The sequence below is a fragment of the Salvelinus fontinalis genome, chromosome 12 (genome assembly GCF_029448725.1).
Source record: "Salvelinus fontinalis isolate EN_2023a chromosome 12, ASM2944872v1, whole genome shotgun sequence".
In the NCBI taxonomy this organism is placed as follows: domain Eukaryota; kingdom Metazoa; phylum Chordata; class Actinopteri; order Salmoniformes; family Salmonidae; genus Salvelinus; species Salvelinus fontinalis.
This window is the reverse complement of record NC_074676.1, coordinates 16469318-16486675: the sequence shown is the minus strand read 5'-3', so window position 1 is coordinate 16486675 and position 17358 is coordinate 16469318. Positions and strand designations below refer to the sequence as shown.

General features: G+C 44.3%; 1 protein-coding gene across 4 annotated transcripts in view; it reads left to right on the top strand.

The window, feature by feature from the left end:
- Positions 1 to 9165: 9165 nt before the first annotated feature.
- Positions 9166 to 17358, top strand: part of LOC129866880 (protein BANP-like) — a 71714-nt gene continuing 63521 nt past the window's right edge. Inside the window, exons 1-2 of one of the 4 annotated variants that reach the window (XM_055939892.1) lie at positions 9180 to 9287; positions 15249 to 15327. In XM_055939892.1, the coding sequence (XP_055795867.1) occupies positions 15258 to 15327 (70 nt within the window). In that variant the 5' untranslated portion in view covers positions 9180 to 9287; positions 15249 to 15257. Of the gene's footprint in view, positions 9322 to 15248; positions 15328 to 17358 lie in introns of all 4 variants that reach the window. The other 3 variants (XM_055939893.1, XM_055939895.1, XM_055939894.1) reach the window with 3 other exon arrangements.

Genomic DNA, 17358 nt, shown 5'->3' with positions numbered 1-17358 from the left:
AGTTTCGTTGATTCTGTTGGAGTGTTTGTGTTGTCCAAATGCCCTCAATATAGAACTTTGTTCAATCAAGAAAACCTACTCCTGACTCGTTTGTTCCACCTTCCCGCTTTAGAGTGGCACCCAATTACTTGGTCCGCTCACATTGGTGGAGAATGTGGGCATTAGGTGGACGAGTGACACAAGGATAAGTGAGTAAATCAAGATTCTTCCAGTAGACCAGAAGGAACCTTTCAAGAACGATGGATAACGCCCTACTACAACAATTGATCGCGGCACAGCATACAACCATAGAACTCCTGCAACAACAGCTGAGCCGGCGAGAAGAACCTAGAGTTAAGCCAAGAGTGGCTGCTCATGCCATCTTACCTCGTCTCTCCAAGGAGGATGATATTGAGGCCTTCCTCATGACCTTCGAAAGGACGGCCACCTTGGAAGAGTGGCCGCCCACAGAATGGGCGAGCGCATTAGCACCTCTTTTGACCGGGGTGGCTCAGGAAGCCTATTTTGACCTGGATGCCCGCGAAGCTGCAGACTATGGGCGACTAAAAACCGAGATCCTATCCCGGTACCAGCTGACTGCCAGAGATAGGGCCGTAAAGTTCCATCAATGGACCTACACAGCTGACAAACCCGTCCGTTCCCAGATTTTTGCATTAATACGACTGACGAAACAGTGGCTAGAACCTGAAAAGGGAGTAGGACAGGTGATAGAGACTCTTGTAGTGGACAAGATATTGAGGGAATTACCCAGTGACTTAAAAAGGGTTGTGGGGCAAGCCAACCCGTTGTCAGCCGACGACATAGCACAGGCGGTGGAAACATATCGGTCTACAGGGGAGTTGTTAAAAAGTGACAAGGAGGAACGGAAGGATTCTTCCGATCCCGTACCCCGACTCACGCCGGCGCGTCCGCCACCGAAACGTCCAAACCCCCTCCGGAGGTGGGAGAAATCATCCCCCACACAGCAGGGTCGGTGTTATAAATGTCAGTCTCCCAACCATTATGCCCCACAATGTCCTAGCAAGGACGAGCCCATGGTCACAGAGTCATCACTGCCCACCCCCACACCTCTCGGTTTGAGGGGGCAGGATCAACACTGTTGGTTAGCAGAAATAGCTCCAGCCCCAGAGATTCCAGTTCAAGTCGAAGGACAAGATGTGGTAGCCATCCTCGACTCGGGAAGTATGGTTACGTTAGTAGAGGAGCGGCTGGTGACCTCCGCAACACTGCTACCAGACAAAGTAGCCGTATCCTGTATCCATGGAGACACCCACTATTACCCCACTGTGAATCTGCCGATTCTCACTCCAAAAGGAAGGTGTACAGTCAGGGCAGGGAAAGTGCCCCAGCTGAAGGTACCATTATTGATCGGGAGAGACTGTCCCTTATATAAGGAGCTTCGGCAGATGACGTTATGCGTGGAAAGAAGGGGGACAGGAAAGAAGAGAAAATCCAAGCCCGAGGTAGTAGTCCTACAAGGAGACGTAGCTACGTCCTCGTCCTCTGCAGCAGAGGAAGAAATAGCAACCCAACGTTTACGACAGATATTCCAGGAAACCACCGATGAAGACACTTGTGAAGGGTTATACACTACACAGGAAGGAAGGAGCAACCAGACGCTAAGGGATATATTTGAAGCTCCATCCGAGGAGGGAACCTGGAAGGGGTTCTCATCGGTCACCCCTGAGGGGGATGGGGAACATCCTCCACATCCCTCTACCGAGGTTGATCTGCCCCAGGAATTAAAGGGACAGTTCGGCACCTCGCAGCATAGAGACCCAGACCTAAGGGAGGCCATGAGGAAGGTGAAGGTGATCGACGGGAGGAACGTCGACGGATCAGGTGAGCCCCCTCTTCCTTACTATGCAATCAGGCGGGGTCTCTTATACTGGGTCGTACGACGAAGGGGGGAAAACCTGGAATTACTAATGGTGCCTAGACCATACAGGGATACAGTTCTACAGTTAGCCCATTCCCACGTCCTAGGAGGACACCTGGCACGAGACAAGACTATTGACAGAATCATGCAGAGATTCTATTGGCCCCGGGTCACCCGGGATGTGGCCAGGTATTGTAGGACGTGTGATCAATGTCAGCGTACAGCTCCACGGCCACACCTGCGTAACCCTTTGATTCCTCTCCCCATTATAGAGACTCCCTTTGAACGCATAGCTATGGACCTCGTAGGACCCCTCCCAAAATCCGCCAGAGGACACGAGTACATCCTAGTGGTCATAGATTACGCTACCAAGTTCCCGGAGGCCATACCCCTGCGTAATATGTCGTCAAAGGGAATTGCCAAGGAATTATTCATGATGTTCTCTCGGGTGGGCCTCCCCAAGACGATCTTAACTGATCAGGGAACCCCATTCATGTCGCGGTTGATGAAGGACCTGTGTCGGTTGTATCAGGTTCAACAAATACGTACAAGCATATTCCACCCTCAAACAGACGGGTTGTGTGAACGCTTGAACAAAACGATTAAAAGCATGTTGAGAAGAGTGGTGTCCCGAGACGGGAAAAACTGGGACATGCTTCTCCCACACTTAATGTTTGCCCTGCGAGAAGTACCCCAAGCATCCACTGGATTCTCTCCGTTTGAATTGCTCTATGGCAGACCCTGTCGAGGGATCCTCGACTTAGCCAAGGAGACCTGGGAGACCCAACCATGCCCCTTTCGATCCACAATAGAACATATTACCCTGATGAGAGACCGCCTGTCAGCAGTGTGGCCCATAGTCAAGGAACATATGGAGAAGGCACAAAGGACCCAAGGCCGGGCCTATGATAAGTCCGCGACCCCCCGTGAGTTCACCGTGGGAGAGAAAGTGATGGTGCTCGTGCCCACGGCCGAACATCGCTTGCTGGCACAGTGGAGGGGACCCTACGAGGTAATGAAAAGGGTCTCACCGGTCAATTACCTCATCAAGCAACCTGATAGAAGGAAGAAGGTCCAACTCTATCACATAAACCTGTTAAAGCCGTACCATGGAAGAGAGGAGGAGGTGGCTTTGATGGCCCTGGAGGGAAAAGGAAAAGAGGAGGCTCTACCACCGGTGCGCCGTGGTCAAACTCTCCTGCCGGAGCAGTCAAGACAGCTAGACAAGCTGATTATGAACTTCGGTCGAATATTCTCTCCATTCCCAGGACAAACAGATGTCCTGTTCCACCATATCCACACTGAACCCGGCCAGAAGGTGCATATCCGCCCTTACAGGATTCCTGAGGCTCGCCGAGTCATCGCTAAGAACGAGGTAAGGGAGATGTTGAGGATGGGTGTGATCGAGCCATCGACGAGTGAGTGGTCCAGTCCCATAGTCCTGGTCCCCAAATCCGATGGTAGTATGAGGCTCTGCAACGATTTTAGGGCCGTGAATGCCATCTCTACATTCGATGCGTATCCCATGCCCCGCGTGGATGAACTCTTGGAGCGCTTAGGAAAGGCCAAGTTCATCACCACCCTGGATTTGACGAAGGGATATTGGCAAGTGCCGGTGGCTCCGGAGGATCGCCCAAAGACTGCCTTTGCCACACCAGAGGGGCTTTTCCAGTATGTGAGGATGCCCTTCGGACTGCATGGTGCCGCTGCAACTTTCCAACGCCTCATGGATGCCATTCTACGGCCCCATCAAGAGTATGCAGCGGCGTACATAGACGATGTGGTTATCCATAGCGAGGACTGGGATAGTCACCTCCTGCGATTACGGGCGGTGCTCGTGAGTTTGGAAGCCACAGGGTTGACGGCCAATCCAAATAAATGCTGCCTGGGTCTGTCCGAAGCGGAATACCTGGGGTACACCGTGGGGAATGGGAAAATACGCCCACAGGCAGAGAAGACCAGGGCAATTCGAGACTGGCCGCGACCCCGGACCAAGCGGGACGTTCGGGCCTTCTTAGGGATAACGGGATATTATCGCCGTTTTATCCCGGGATATGCAACCATTGCCAATCCCCTCACAAACCTCATCAAGAAAAACTTGCCAAACCAGGTAGAGTGGAACGACGAGACGGAAGAGGCCTTTCAATCGCTAAAAGATGGCCTGTGTTCTGATCCCGTCCTACAGGCTCCGGACTTCTCACAAGAGTTCATTGTGCAGGTCGACGCCTCGGATACAGGGCTCGGGGCCGTACTAGCTCAGGGTAAAGGCGAAGCAGAGAAGCCGATTCTCTTCATAAGTAGGAAGCTCAGCGATCGGGAACAGAGGTATGCTACCGTAGAGAAAGAGGCCTTAGCCATTAAGTGGGCTCTCGATTATCTCCGGTACTACCTACTGGGTCGGAGGTTTGCTTTAGTTACGGACCATGCGCCCCTCACGTGGATGGCTGGTAAGAGGAACAATAACAACAGAATAGCCAGATGGTTTTTGTCTTTACAACCATTCTCTTTCCATGTCATCCACAGGGCCGGATCGAGGAACGGGAATGCAGACGCGCTGTCCCGACGCGACCAAGACGGTGCGTCTGGCGCCCGACCCTCCGGTTCGGTCCTGAGGGGGAAGGTATGTGGAAGGACCACCAGAGGGCAGGCTGAGCTCACGGATGGTAGCCCAACAAGGCATGGGAGACAGGTGAACCAGAGGCAATTAAGCACAGCTGACACTACTAATGAGATATTCTCCTTCCCCTATAAGAGAGAGTATGGAACCAGCAAGAAGGGGAACTATCTCTGGAAGATGGCCACCGAGACAGAGGAGCTATCTAGGAAGAACCATTAAGACGGTGACAATGTCATGACTTTTTTGTTGTAATTTAAAGACAATCGTATTGTGTTCCTGTTTTGCTCTGGAGAAGAAGATATATGTTTTATTCCTTTGGAGAGTTTCGTTGATTCTGTTGGAGTGTTTGTGTTGTCCAAATGCCCTCAATATAGAACTTTGTTCAATCAAGAAAACCTACTCCTGACTCGTTTGTTCCACCTTCCCGCTTTAGAGTGGCGCCCAATTACTTGGTCCGCTCACAATATATTGTACTACATACAGTACACTATCTATAGAAAAGTATGTGGACACCCTTTCAAATGAGTGGATTCAGCTATTCCAGCCACACCCGTTGCTGACTTGCTGACAGGTGTATAAAATCGAGCACACTGCCATGAAATCTCCATAGACACATTGTTAATAACAACATATTTTGCCATGGAGCATGTTCTGATTGGCCAGTGAGGGGCCAAGCCTCGCACACCCATAAATTGTTTATTCATCAAAATCCAGCCCTTTCGCGCCAACACCATCAAGTGCGCCAATAATTGTGATCGTGAACATAGCTAAACTATTTCTGACACACCACTAAATCCATAGCGCTACCACCTGCTCTTAGACTTACCATTGCGTTGGGTCTGTTCAAATTGAGCCCAGTATCTGTAGAACAAAATTAATATGTAGGAATAGACAAGTCTCTCATTTACAATTGTGTGTGTAGGTCCCTTAACAGGCCCGGCCTGGTTTCCTGGCCACAGTACGGACCAGAAGGAGGTTACCTGGGGATTGGGCTAGAGCAGGTACCTGTTCCACACCTGAAGAGGGACCACTTCACATTCCCACCACAGACTGTTCCTGAGAAACTGTGCTTGGGTTAAGAAAAGATAGAGCACAGTGCTCTGTAGGGTGCCACTTTTATTCATGGTTAATTTATATCAGGGGGAGGTGGGACGACTAAGTACCATCACTTATGTTAATTCAAGTTTTGAGCAGTCTGACTGTGCGTTGAATGCATTTTCATCCGATTCCCCAGGGAATCTTGTCACATGATCCGCTATCAAGCTACATTAGCGCTCATCACGGGTCGTAATCGCAACGGTGTGTGGGGAAAAACATGGTGTCAAGAACTAAGGCTTTTGTTTCAGACACGGGTATATTCCTTTTATTCCCTTTTAATACCCCTGATCCACATTTGTATCTTGTAGAGTGCAGCTTCTCTAGTTGTTTTTTTGGCTTTTCCTGCTTTCTTTCCTAGTGGTTGTAGTCTAATGCCTGTCTAGTTATATTTGTTTTCTGAATGTGAATCTATTTGCCTCTGTCCTTTTCCTTGTCCTGTGGACTACTGTCAGTTTCACTGTGAGATGTTGTCCTATCAAGGGCTATAGGCTACCTGCATCTATACTGAACAAAAATATAAACGCACCATGCAACAATTTCTACAATTTTACTGAGTTCATATAAGGAAATCATGTAATTGAAATAAATTAATTTGGCCCTAATCTATGGGTTTCACATGACTGGTCATGGGTGGGCCTGGGACGGCATAGGCCCATCCACATGGCAGCCAAGCCTACCCACTGGGGAGCCAGGCCCAGCTAATCAGAATGAGTTTTTTTTTGCCACAAACAGGCTTTATTACAGACATAAATACTTCTCAGCACCCATTCAATTCTCTGGCAATAGCTCTGGTGGACATTCCTGCAGTCATTCCTGCAGGCAGCATGTCAATGCTCTCTCTAAACTTGAGACATATGTGGCTTTGTGTTGTGTGACAAAACTGCACATTTTAAAGTGGCCTTTTATTGTCCCCCAGCACAAGGTGCACCTGTGTAATGATCATGCTGTTTAATCAGCTTCTTGATATGCCACACCTGTCAGGTGGATGGATTATATTGGCAAAGAGAAAGGCTCACTAACAGGGATGTAAAGAAGTTTTTGCACAAAATTGAAGAAGTAAGCTTTTTTTGCATATGGAAAATGTCTGGGATTTTGTATTTCAGCTCATGAAACATGGGACCAACACTTAACATGTTGCGTTTATATTTTTGTTCAGTATAGCTCAGTAAACCATGGCAAAATTGAATTGCAATTATAAACCCAGATTTTAGTCAGAAACCTATGCCTATTGACTTATTTCAATCTCGCAAATAGGACATTTATAAAGGTTTGCATTCTTAACATCTGGCACATAATAACGGCACAATTGCCAGAGAATTGCCTAATATTTTTTAAAAGTTAATCCCAGTGTTTCTGGCACAGAGATTTTGAGATCCTCTGTCCAATTTATCACTCAAACTCACCTGTCAGATTTATATATACACTGCTCAAAAAAATAAAGGGAACACTTAAACAACACAATGTAACTCCAAGTCAATCACACTTCTGTGAAATCAAACTGTCCACTTAGGAAGCAACACTGATTGACAATAAATTTCACATGCTGTTGTGCAAATGGAATAGACAAAAGGTGGAAATTATAGGCAATTAGCAAGACACCCCCCAAAACAGGAGTGATTCTGCATGTGGTGACCACAGACCACTTCTCAGTTCCTATGCTTCCTGGCTGATGTTTTGGTCACTTTTGAATGCTGGCGGTGCTCTCACTCTAGTGGTAGCATGAGACGGAGTCTACAACCCACACAAGTGGCTCAGGTAGTGCAGTTCATCCAGGATGGCACATCAATGCGAACTGTGGCAAAAAGGTTTGCTGTGTCTGTCAGCGTAGTGTCCAGAGCATGCAGGCGCTACCAGGAGACAGGCCAGTACATCAGGAGACGTGGAGGAGGCCGTAGGAGGGCAACAACCCAGCAGCAGGACCGCTACCTCCGCCTTAGTGCAAGGAGGTGCACTGCCAGAGCCCTGCAAAATGACCTCCAGCAGGCCACAAATGTGCATGTCAGCATATGGTCTCACAAGGGGTCTGAGGATCTCATCTCGGTACCTAATGGCAGTCAGGCTACCTCTGGCGAGCACATGGAGGGCTGTGCGGCCCCACAAAGAAATGCCACCCCACACCATGACTGACCCATCGCCAAACCGGTCATGCTGGAGGATGTTGCAGGCAGCAGAACGTTCTCCACGGCATCTCCAGACTCTGTCACGTCTGTCACATGTGCTCATGTGCTCAGTATGAACCTGCTTTCATCTGTGAAGAGCACAGGGCGCCAGTGGCGAATTTGCCAATCTTTCTGTTCTCTGGCAAATGCCAAACGTCCTGCACGGTGTTGGGCTGTAAGCACAACCCCCACCTGTGGACGTCGGGCCCTCATACCACCCTCATGGAGTCTGTTTATGACCGTTTGAGCAGACACATGCACATTTGTGGCCGGCTGGAGGTCATTTTGCAGGGCGCTGGCAGTGCACCTCCTTGCACAAAGGCGGAGGTAGCGGTCCTGCTGCTGGGTTGTTGCCCTCCTACGGCCTCCTCCATGTCTCCTGATGTACTGGCCTGTCTCCTGGTAGCGCCTGCATGCTCTGGACACTACGCTGACAGACACAGCAAACCTTTTTGCCACAGTTCGCATTGATGTGCCATCCTGGATGAACTGCACTACCTGAGCCACTTGTGTGGGTTGTAGACTCCGTCTCATGCTACCACTAGAGTTAGAGCACCGCCAGCATTCAAAAGTGACCAAAACATCAGCCAGGAAGCATAGGAACTGAGAAGTGGTCTGTGGTCACCACCTGCAGAATCACTCCTGTTTTGGGGGGTGTCTTGCTAATTGCCTATAATTTCCACCTTTTGTCTATTCCATTTGCACAACAGCATGTGAAATTTATTGTCAATCAGTGTTGCTTCCTAAGTGGACAGTTTGATTTCACAGAAGTGTGATTGACTTGGAGTTACATTGTGTTGTTTAAGTGTTCCCTTTATTTTTTTGAGCAGTGTAGTTATGCACATTCACAAACAGGATTTATCTACAATTATAAACGGTGTGGTTTGAGCCCTAAATGCTGATTGGTTGAAAGCCGTGGTATATCAGACTGTGTACCACAGGAAGGAGAAAAAATATACTTTTTACTATTCTAATTACGTTGGTAAGCAGTTTATAATAGCAATAAGGCACATAAAGGGGTTTGTGGTATATGGCCACGGCTAAAGGGTATGTCCTAAGAACATCCAAATACCACACCTCCTCGGCCTTACTGCTTATTAATAGCAGTCAAAACAAGTTAAATCGACATCCATTTATGGAAAATGATCTGGAGAGTTTAATAATGTATCTTTTCTCTTGCGAAATTCTTAAACTCTCAATTATTTTGATGATAAACTAAATTTAGCTTCTTAGCCTATATCGTTAAAATTACGTCGATATTTAGCTTGATAACGTTATGGAAAAAGGTTTTGATGGATAAATGTGGCAACTCGTTTCTCGCTGAAAAAAAATAAAACGTCGGCTAGTTTTAAGCACTTGTGAGCTGGTTTTCAGAGCTCACTGGTTAGACATGTTTTGCTAGAACCTGGCAACCCTGCCATCGCAGCGGGTGGTTAGTGAAGAAACTGAGGCGAAGTTCAGGCTTTTTCTCTCGCGAGGAAGGACGCCGTTATCGAAATCCCTACAAACAACACGAGAATTCAACATTCACACGGTAATATAACCCAATCTAACACCGTACATACCCGGTGAGCCAGAAGTGGAGATACTGTATGCTTTGAACCTGCATTCAACATTTCATTTTGAGGACTATTAATATAAGATAAACCACATAAATTTACAACGCGGCCACGGATATGGGCATTGAGGCCTAGTGTACCATTGTATTGCGTGCTTGTTGAACTTGTGGCTAGCTAATGCGAATTATAAATGGTTAACGTTAGTTAGCTAGTTTAGTGTACCTTCTACAATGGCAATTGTTTTTGCCCTGATATATTACATATAATTACACAACTCTGACTGAATTTGTAGCCTCCTTTTTGTTGACGTTTTGTAAGATATGGCAGCATTCAGAAATGTTATTCCTTATTTACCATGCAAGTTAGCCCAGCTAGCTAAGTAGCCCACCTGTCGGGTAATGTCTGACATGTTAGTTAGTTTACTACTGTAATCATGGTTTGTCATGCAATAGTTTATCGTTCAGAATTTCTGCTGTTAAGAATACACATATACATGGATGAATCTAGGCTTATCTAGAATGTAAATTAGACGGGCTAACTAGCGAGTTTCTTTACAACTCACTTGAATTGGCCTATGTCAACGTTTCCCAAACTTACTGGGGGACCCCAAAGGCTGTACGTTTCTTGTTTAACCCTAGCAGTTCACGGCTTATTCAAACAATCAAAGTTTGATCATTTGAATCAGCTTTGTGGGGTTTCGAGGACCGAGTTTGTGAAACGCTGGCCTAGATATTAACTAGCTAGCTACATGCAATGGTGGACAGTCTTGATTTAGGCTCAGGGACTTATTCATTAACGTTACGTCGATTCTGTGGAAAAACCTTAAACGGAAGCAAACCGGGAGGGACCTACCTAAATTTGTCCAATAGAAACTCGAATTCGTTGCAAAACTGAACCGTTTGGACTGGTGATTACACCATAGGTTTTAGCTAGTTTAGAGTCAATATCAAGACTTAGAATATCTGCAACTTTCTTGTTTAAAGTTAGGTTGTAAACATATTGTCAGCGAATGAAGACATGCTGTATCATTTGTGCACAGTCGCCTGTTCGTTCAAGTTCAGACATCTAGCTTTAATTGTATTGCCATACCTATATTTACTATTGCCAACAAGATAATGACCATAATTAAGTGTAAATTGTTGATAAATAAAGCTATTTATTTTCACACCCCTCCACACAGTGGTGTTCAAACCAAAATCCAGATATTTGCAATTAGGTACAGGTGGACCCTTTGCGCCACTGTAGGCTGCTACACAATATCCCATGTTTAGTAGGCAAAGTTGGACACATGACACATAAGCTATGTTTGAATGCCCATACTGTATACTACATATTTAATGACTATATACTATTAGTTCATTTTAGTATACTGTAAACCATGGGTGGGCAACTTCAGTCCTCGAGGGCCTGATTGGTGTCACTTTTTCTTCATCCCTAGCAAACAGCTGATTAATCAAATTGCATTCTAAACTGAAGATCATGATTAGGTGATTATTGGAGTCAGGTGTGTTAGCTGGGGCAAAACTGTGACAGGCCCTCGGACTGGAATTGCCCACCCTGCTGTAAACAAACGGTATCCTTTCAGTTGAGCGTACTAACGCTTCGCCTGTCTACCTGAAGTTGGTGCTGTTGCTATGCAGCCTCTTGCTAGCGTAACAAATTACTAGCTAGACATTGTATGACTGTGTGTGTTCTTGAATTCAATCTGGAGTGCCAGAGTGCACTCTGAGTTACTAAATTCAGAGAGTTGTCATTTTTAAATTCAGAGCGTTTTTCCCTGGGGGCGTTCAAGGCACACACTGGACGCTCTTACCGAGGAGCAGTGTTGTTTCGTTCTGACCTTAGAGAAGCAGTCAAGCACCCAAGCTAACCGGCTAACTACTTCCAGACACAAATGAGAGAACACCTCAATCTGACCATTTTACTCGCCCTAGCAGAGGTGGTTGGCAGTTTTCATGTTATCCAGAGCATTGGTGACTGTAAATGTGCTGCTGGCAACAATTTAATTACGCTTTGTTTTGCCAACGTTTAATTACACAGGCCATATTCAATGGGTGTTGAGTGTTTGTAAATTCATCATTTATTCTGTGCTCTGTAACACTCAGGCGAGAGTGCTCCGAACGGAGATAGCCAGATCGAATTTACAAAAGCACCTGAATATTCATTGAGAACGCACGACGACTATACCATTTAGTTAAGAATGACGGGAATAATCAAGTCAATAAATGTTGGGTAGTTCATTAGATAGCATATAGTTAATATACTGGCAAGTTTGATGTATTGGTAGCCAACTAATGTCAGATAGCTAGCAAACATACCTGCTGTAATGATATGCTATGTGGCTCGTAAGGATAGCGTAGCTAACAAATTGTCAGCCAACATTACGTGTAAGGTAACTTATTTGAAAAGTCATTATTTTATTACATTGCTCTACATTTTCTTAACATTTGTCATAATTAGTTAAAGCAATGAATTTGTATCCACTCTCGTCGGACTTCGGCTGCATATTTTCTTCAAAACTGAAAATGTTGTGAAGCCACACCCATTTTCTGAAGAATTGCATTATGGGGCCTATACTTTGTATTTTGGCGAATGTAGTACGACATCCGGGGACTTTTGCCATACTAACTATATATGTACTATGACCAATAAGCATACTATATACACCATCAGAACATTCACTTTACATAAGTGAATGCTTATGTAAATCAGATATTTTTGTATTTCATTTTAGAAAAATTTGCTAACATTTCTAAAAATGCATGAATCCATTTTGAATTCAGGCTGTAACTCAACCAAATGTGGAATAAGTCAAGGGGTATGAATACTTTCTGAAGGCACTCTACATCTCATTATAAAGTAGCTTCTTTGTCTTTCTAGATGAGAAGACGAGAGGATACCACTTAAGCAGTGGTGTAAAGTACTTAAGTAAAAATACTTTCAAGTAATACTTCAGTAGTTTTTTGGGGTGTCTGTACTTTACATTTTTGACGACTTTTACTTCACTACATTCCTCAAGAAAATAATGTACTTTTTACTCCCTACATTTTCCCTGACACCCAAAAGTACTATTTTGAATGCTTATCAGGACAGGAAAATGGTCCAATTCGTGCACTTATCAAGAGAACATCCCTGGTCATCCCTACTATCTCTGTTCTGGCGGATTCACTAAACACAAATGCTTTGTTTGTAAATGATGTCTGAGTGTTGGAGCGTGCCCCTGGCTATCTGTAAATGAAAAAAGAAAAAAAAGATAATAATAGAAGGAATTTGAAATTATTTATACTTTTACTTTTGATACTTAGGTACATTTGATCAATTACATTTACTTTTGATACTTAAGTATATTTAAAACAAAATACTTTTGGACTTTTACACAAGTAGTATTTTACTGGGTGACTTTCACTTTTACTCAAGTCATTTTCTATTAACTTAACTATGACAATTGGGTACTTTTTCCACCACTGCCCTTAAGACACCCACATTAGGATGCTTGCTCAACAAGAAGCCAACACTCTACCTGTTATTATTAGTTCTATGACCCAGACCCACTCAGGTAAAACTGCACACAGGGAATAGAGCAGGAAATAAATCAGACTCTTTCTCAGTTGTTTTCTCCTTGAATCTGGGGCCCTGTCCAGAACCCAAGAGGAAAAAAATCAAGGACAATCAATAAAATACTTAATTCAACCTGAATTTCAAACAGGGTTAGGGTTGAGTGCCCTCTGGTGGAAATCTGGTATTTTGACAAATGGAACCAGACAGTAACCACTTATTACTATTACCTACATTTGATTAACTGAGTTTATAGATATTTAATAATATTGACAATAAAATGTATACTTTTACTAGCTACAAGGCTAAGAGCACATTCATTTCTCAGTTGCAGGGCATAGCTCAAGTAGTCAGTTCTTCAGTCATCTTATATCAACCTTGAGGTAATTTGCCTGTTATTTGCAGGTTGGAATATTGAAATGATGAGTTACTCATATTCTATGCCATGTCAGGATATGCGGCCCTCTAATCAAGCCTAGTAAATTCACATGACTCAACCAATATTGAAACAAATGTATCCCAGTCCCCAATCAGTGAGTGGTGATATGTGCCAAACTATTGAATTATGAGGTCCAGTTAAGCAAAAGGAACAGAACAAATCACATTTTAATTGTCACATGCTTCGTAAACAACAGGTGTAGACTAACAGTGAAATGCTTACTTACATTTTGCTTACTGCATCCCAACAATGCAGAATACAATAAATAAATAATATTTTTTTAAATTATTATTATTATTATTTTTATTATTATTATTAACACAAGGAATAAATACACAATGAGCAATGATAGCTTGGCTATAAACATAGGGTACCAGTACTGAGTCCATGTGCAGGAGTACAAGGAATTAGGCTATTGAGGTAGATATGTACAGATAGGTAGGGGTAAAGTGACTAGGCAACAGGATAAATAATAGACAGTAGTAGCAGCAGTGTATGTGATGAGTGTGTAAATGTGTGTGAATCCAGTGCGTGTGTGCATAGTCAAAAGGAGTTGACTCTTATTTTTATTTTTCCTCCCCCAATTTCGTGGTATCCAATTGGTAGTAGTTACAGTCTTGTCTCATCGCTGCAACTCCTGTACGGACTCGGGAGAGGCGAAGGTCGAGAGCCATGCGTCCTCCGAAACACAACCCAACCTAGCCACACTGCTTCTTGACACAACGCACATCCAACCCGGAAGCCAGCCGCACCAATGTGTCGGAGGAAACATGCACAGCGTGCACTGCGCCCGGCCCGCCACAGGAGTTGCTGGTGCGCGATGAGACAAGGATATCCCTGCCGGCCAAAACCTCCCTAACCCGGACGATGCTGGGCCAATTGTGCGTCGCCCCCTGGACCTCCCGGCTGCGACGGAGCCTGGGCTCGAACCCAGAGTCTCTGGTGGCACAGCTAGCACTGCGATGCAGTGCCTTAGACCACTGCGCCACCCGGGAGGCCACCGTGCCCTCTTCATGACTGTGTTGGTGTGTTTGGACCATGATAGATCCTTAGCGATGTGGACACTGAGGATCTTGAAGCTCTCAACCCGCTCAACCAGTTCGGCCCTCCGTTTCCTGTAGTCCACGATAAGCTCCTTTGTCTTGCCCACATTGAGGGAGAGGTCTTTGACCTCCTCCCAGTAGGCTGTCTCATAATCGTTAATGATCAGGCCCACCACCTTCGTGTCATGGGTGAACTTGATGATGGTGTTGGAGTCGTGTGCGGCCACACAGTCATGGGTGAACAGGGAGTACAGCAGTGGGCAAAGCACGCACCCCAGAGGGGCCCCCGTGTTGAGGGTCAACGTGACGGATGTGTTGTTGCCTACTCTCACCACCTGGAGGCGGCCCGTCAGGAAGTCCAGGACCCAGTTGCAGAGGGTGGTGTTCAGTCCCAGGAACTTAACTTAGTGATATCTTGGAGGGCATTATGGTGTTGAATACTGAGCTGTAGTCTATTAACAGCGTTCTCAAATAGGTGTTTCTTTTGTCCAGGTGGGAAAGGGCTGTGTGGAGTGCAATAGAGATTGTGTCGTCTGTGGCTCTGTTTGGGCATGAAGTGAATTGGAGTGGGTACAGGGTTTCTGGGATGATGGTGTTGATATGAGCCATAACCAGCCTTTCAAAGCTTTTCATGGCTACAGATGTGAGTGATATGGGACGGAAGTCATTTTGACAGATTACATTGGTGTTCTTGGGCACAAGGACTATAGTGGTCTGCTTGAAACATGTAGCACAGACATCAGGTTTTCTTTTTAGAACAACCCCCTTTGTCAAACTGTTTTATTCGCTTATTGCTGATTGTCATAGATTCACTGACATTGGGAATGAAGAGCCAGAGAATGTCAATGATCTTTTTATTTGCAATAATGATGTTGTTTTGTGGTCCTCTGGCTATACAGGTCTGAATAATGTCGGAACAAGATTTGGCGGAGATAGTGCAGATAGCAGTGGAGGACTTGGGCCAGGGCGACCAGACTGGTAAGATCTATATTACAGACCACAAAGTTCTGTCCAATCACCATAACTAGGGCCATGTGACCTGACAAGGAAAACCACAAGGGGGAAATTGCTGGCTCTCGATAAATGTCATGCTAATACATCCAAAAATGTCTCGATACATCCTTTTGTGTGTATTGAAAAGGAAAGGTTCACCACTGACTAACTATCCATTGGCTAATGGTGAAGCTTCACTTCTGGCTTTAGATGTTTTATTTTAATGGTAGCTACTACCCATGTGTGTACATTAGCAACGGTCATCGAAATTGTTAAAAGGTTTTAAAAACAATTCTAAAATTGAAAATTGATTTTTACAATCTATCAGATATCGACAGAATAATAGAACATCATCTTTTTTACTGGCATGGACAAATAATGTTGGGTCATTGTCCTGTTGAAAACAAATTATAGTCTCACTAAGGTCAAACCAGATGGTCGGAATTCGGGTGTTAAATTTGTCAAATTTCACTTTTGTAGAATGCACATATAGTAATGTATGTATGTATGTATGTATGTATGTATGTGTATATATATATATATACACACATACATACACACATTTTGTTAATGTATCGAGTATAACAAAAATATTCTTTGTTAAAATAAAGTTAAAGATATTTGCATAAATAAACCAGGTTATAACCGTTGCAGAAATGTTACACTAAATATCTGCGTGCACTATTTCTGAAAAGACTGCACGCTGTCGTGGAAATTTCCTTTATTACTCAATAAAGAGAGAGAGAGAGCCAACCACACACAAGTCAGAGTTAAATTTTATATTCCATCTTTAATATATATATACAAGCTTCACCAAAGCCCTTTAATGACTCTCAGATCAATTCAGTGTCTATAAATGAATTCTCTCAGAGTGCTTACAAAACAATTCTTAGTTTCATTTATAGCTAAGATACACCCCTCTCAACTTACAAAGAATCCTTTACCCGAAAGAAGAGTATCCTATCGCTAGACAGCATCAGCTATAAATCATCGTTCAGTTTGATCTCCCAAGACCACGTTTAAATCTCATGCTTGATACTTCACTGTCTACCAAAACATTACCTCATTCAATGGCATATATCAATTGTCATTTCTACATACTCCCAAACCTGGACAAACTCAAAATCAGACAGTGAGCCCCTTAGGTCAAATACTAGGTCAAGATAAGGGCAACCTCAGAGGGGACATACAATGGTTCCAAACACGGCCAAACTCCTTCCCCCTATGAGAAAAGTAGGGAGTGACTGGCGTACAGACATTGTATGAGATAACTAACTGGTTTCCCAATTAATAACTCCATCCCATGGTTTTAGGAATAGAAATAAACAACGTTCCCATAAGAAACCAACATTCCACTCTGTCCTCCTCCCCTTCTAATATTCTACTTAGCACCACATGGTTTAACAGATAGATTGACATATGAAGACCAGCCTGACCTCTCCCCTCTCTGGCCCCAAGTTACCAATCCCTAGCTCAGAAGATTCTAATGACAAGTATCTCACAAGCATATGATGAAAATAACATCTTATCTATCTGTTACTTAGCTAAATCTGATTCTTCCACGACAATGCACACACAAATATTGAGATTTATAAACTTGGCACATGCCATACATACACATGTTTCCCATTATAAATCAGACCTGAATGAAAAAGTGTGCACGCGTAAACACGCATTATAACTCTTCCTGAATAGTGCCCATCATTCACCTTTTATGGTGATAATAATGCTGTTATTTGCTGTATACTTTGGAATTAGGCCAAGACAGTATATATAAAGGAAATATCAATGGCGAACTTGATCAAATGTCTTTGGCGGTGTTGGCAAAATATTTTTTTTGCAGTGACATTTGCTGTATCTGACCGTTTCAAATTGTTGTGGACCTGTAAACAGATTGTTTGAATTCAATAATGTTTTGCATTTACTTTCTCCTGAACCTAAATATGCTGGACTGCCTGCGATTTCTGAAACATTGTCTACTCTGAAAAAAATGAAAAACAACAGTAGGCCTATTTA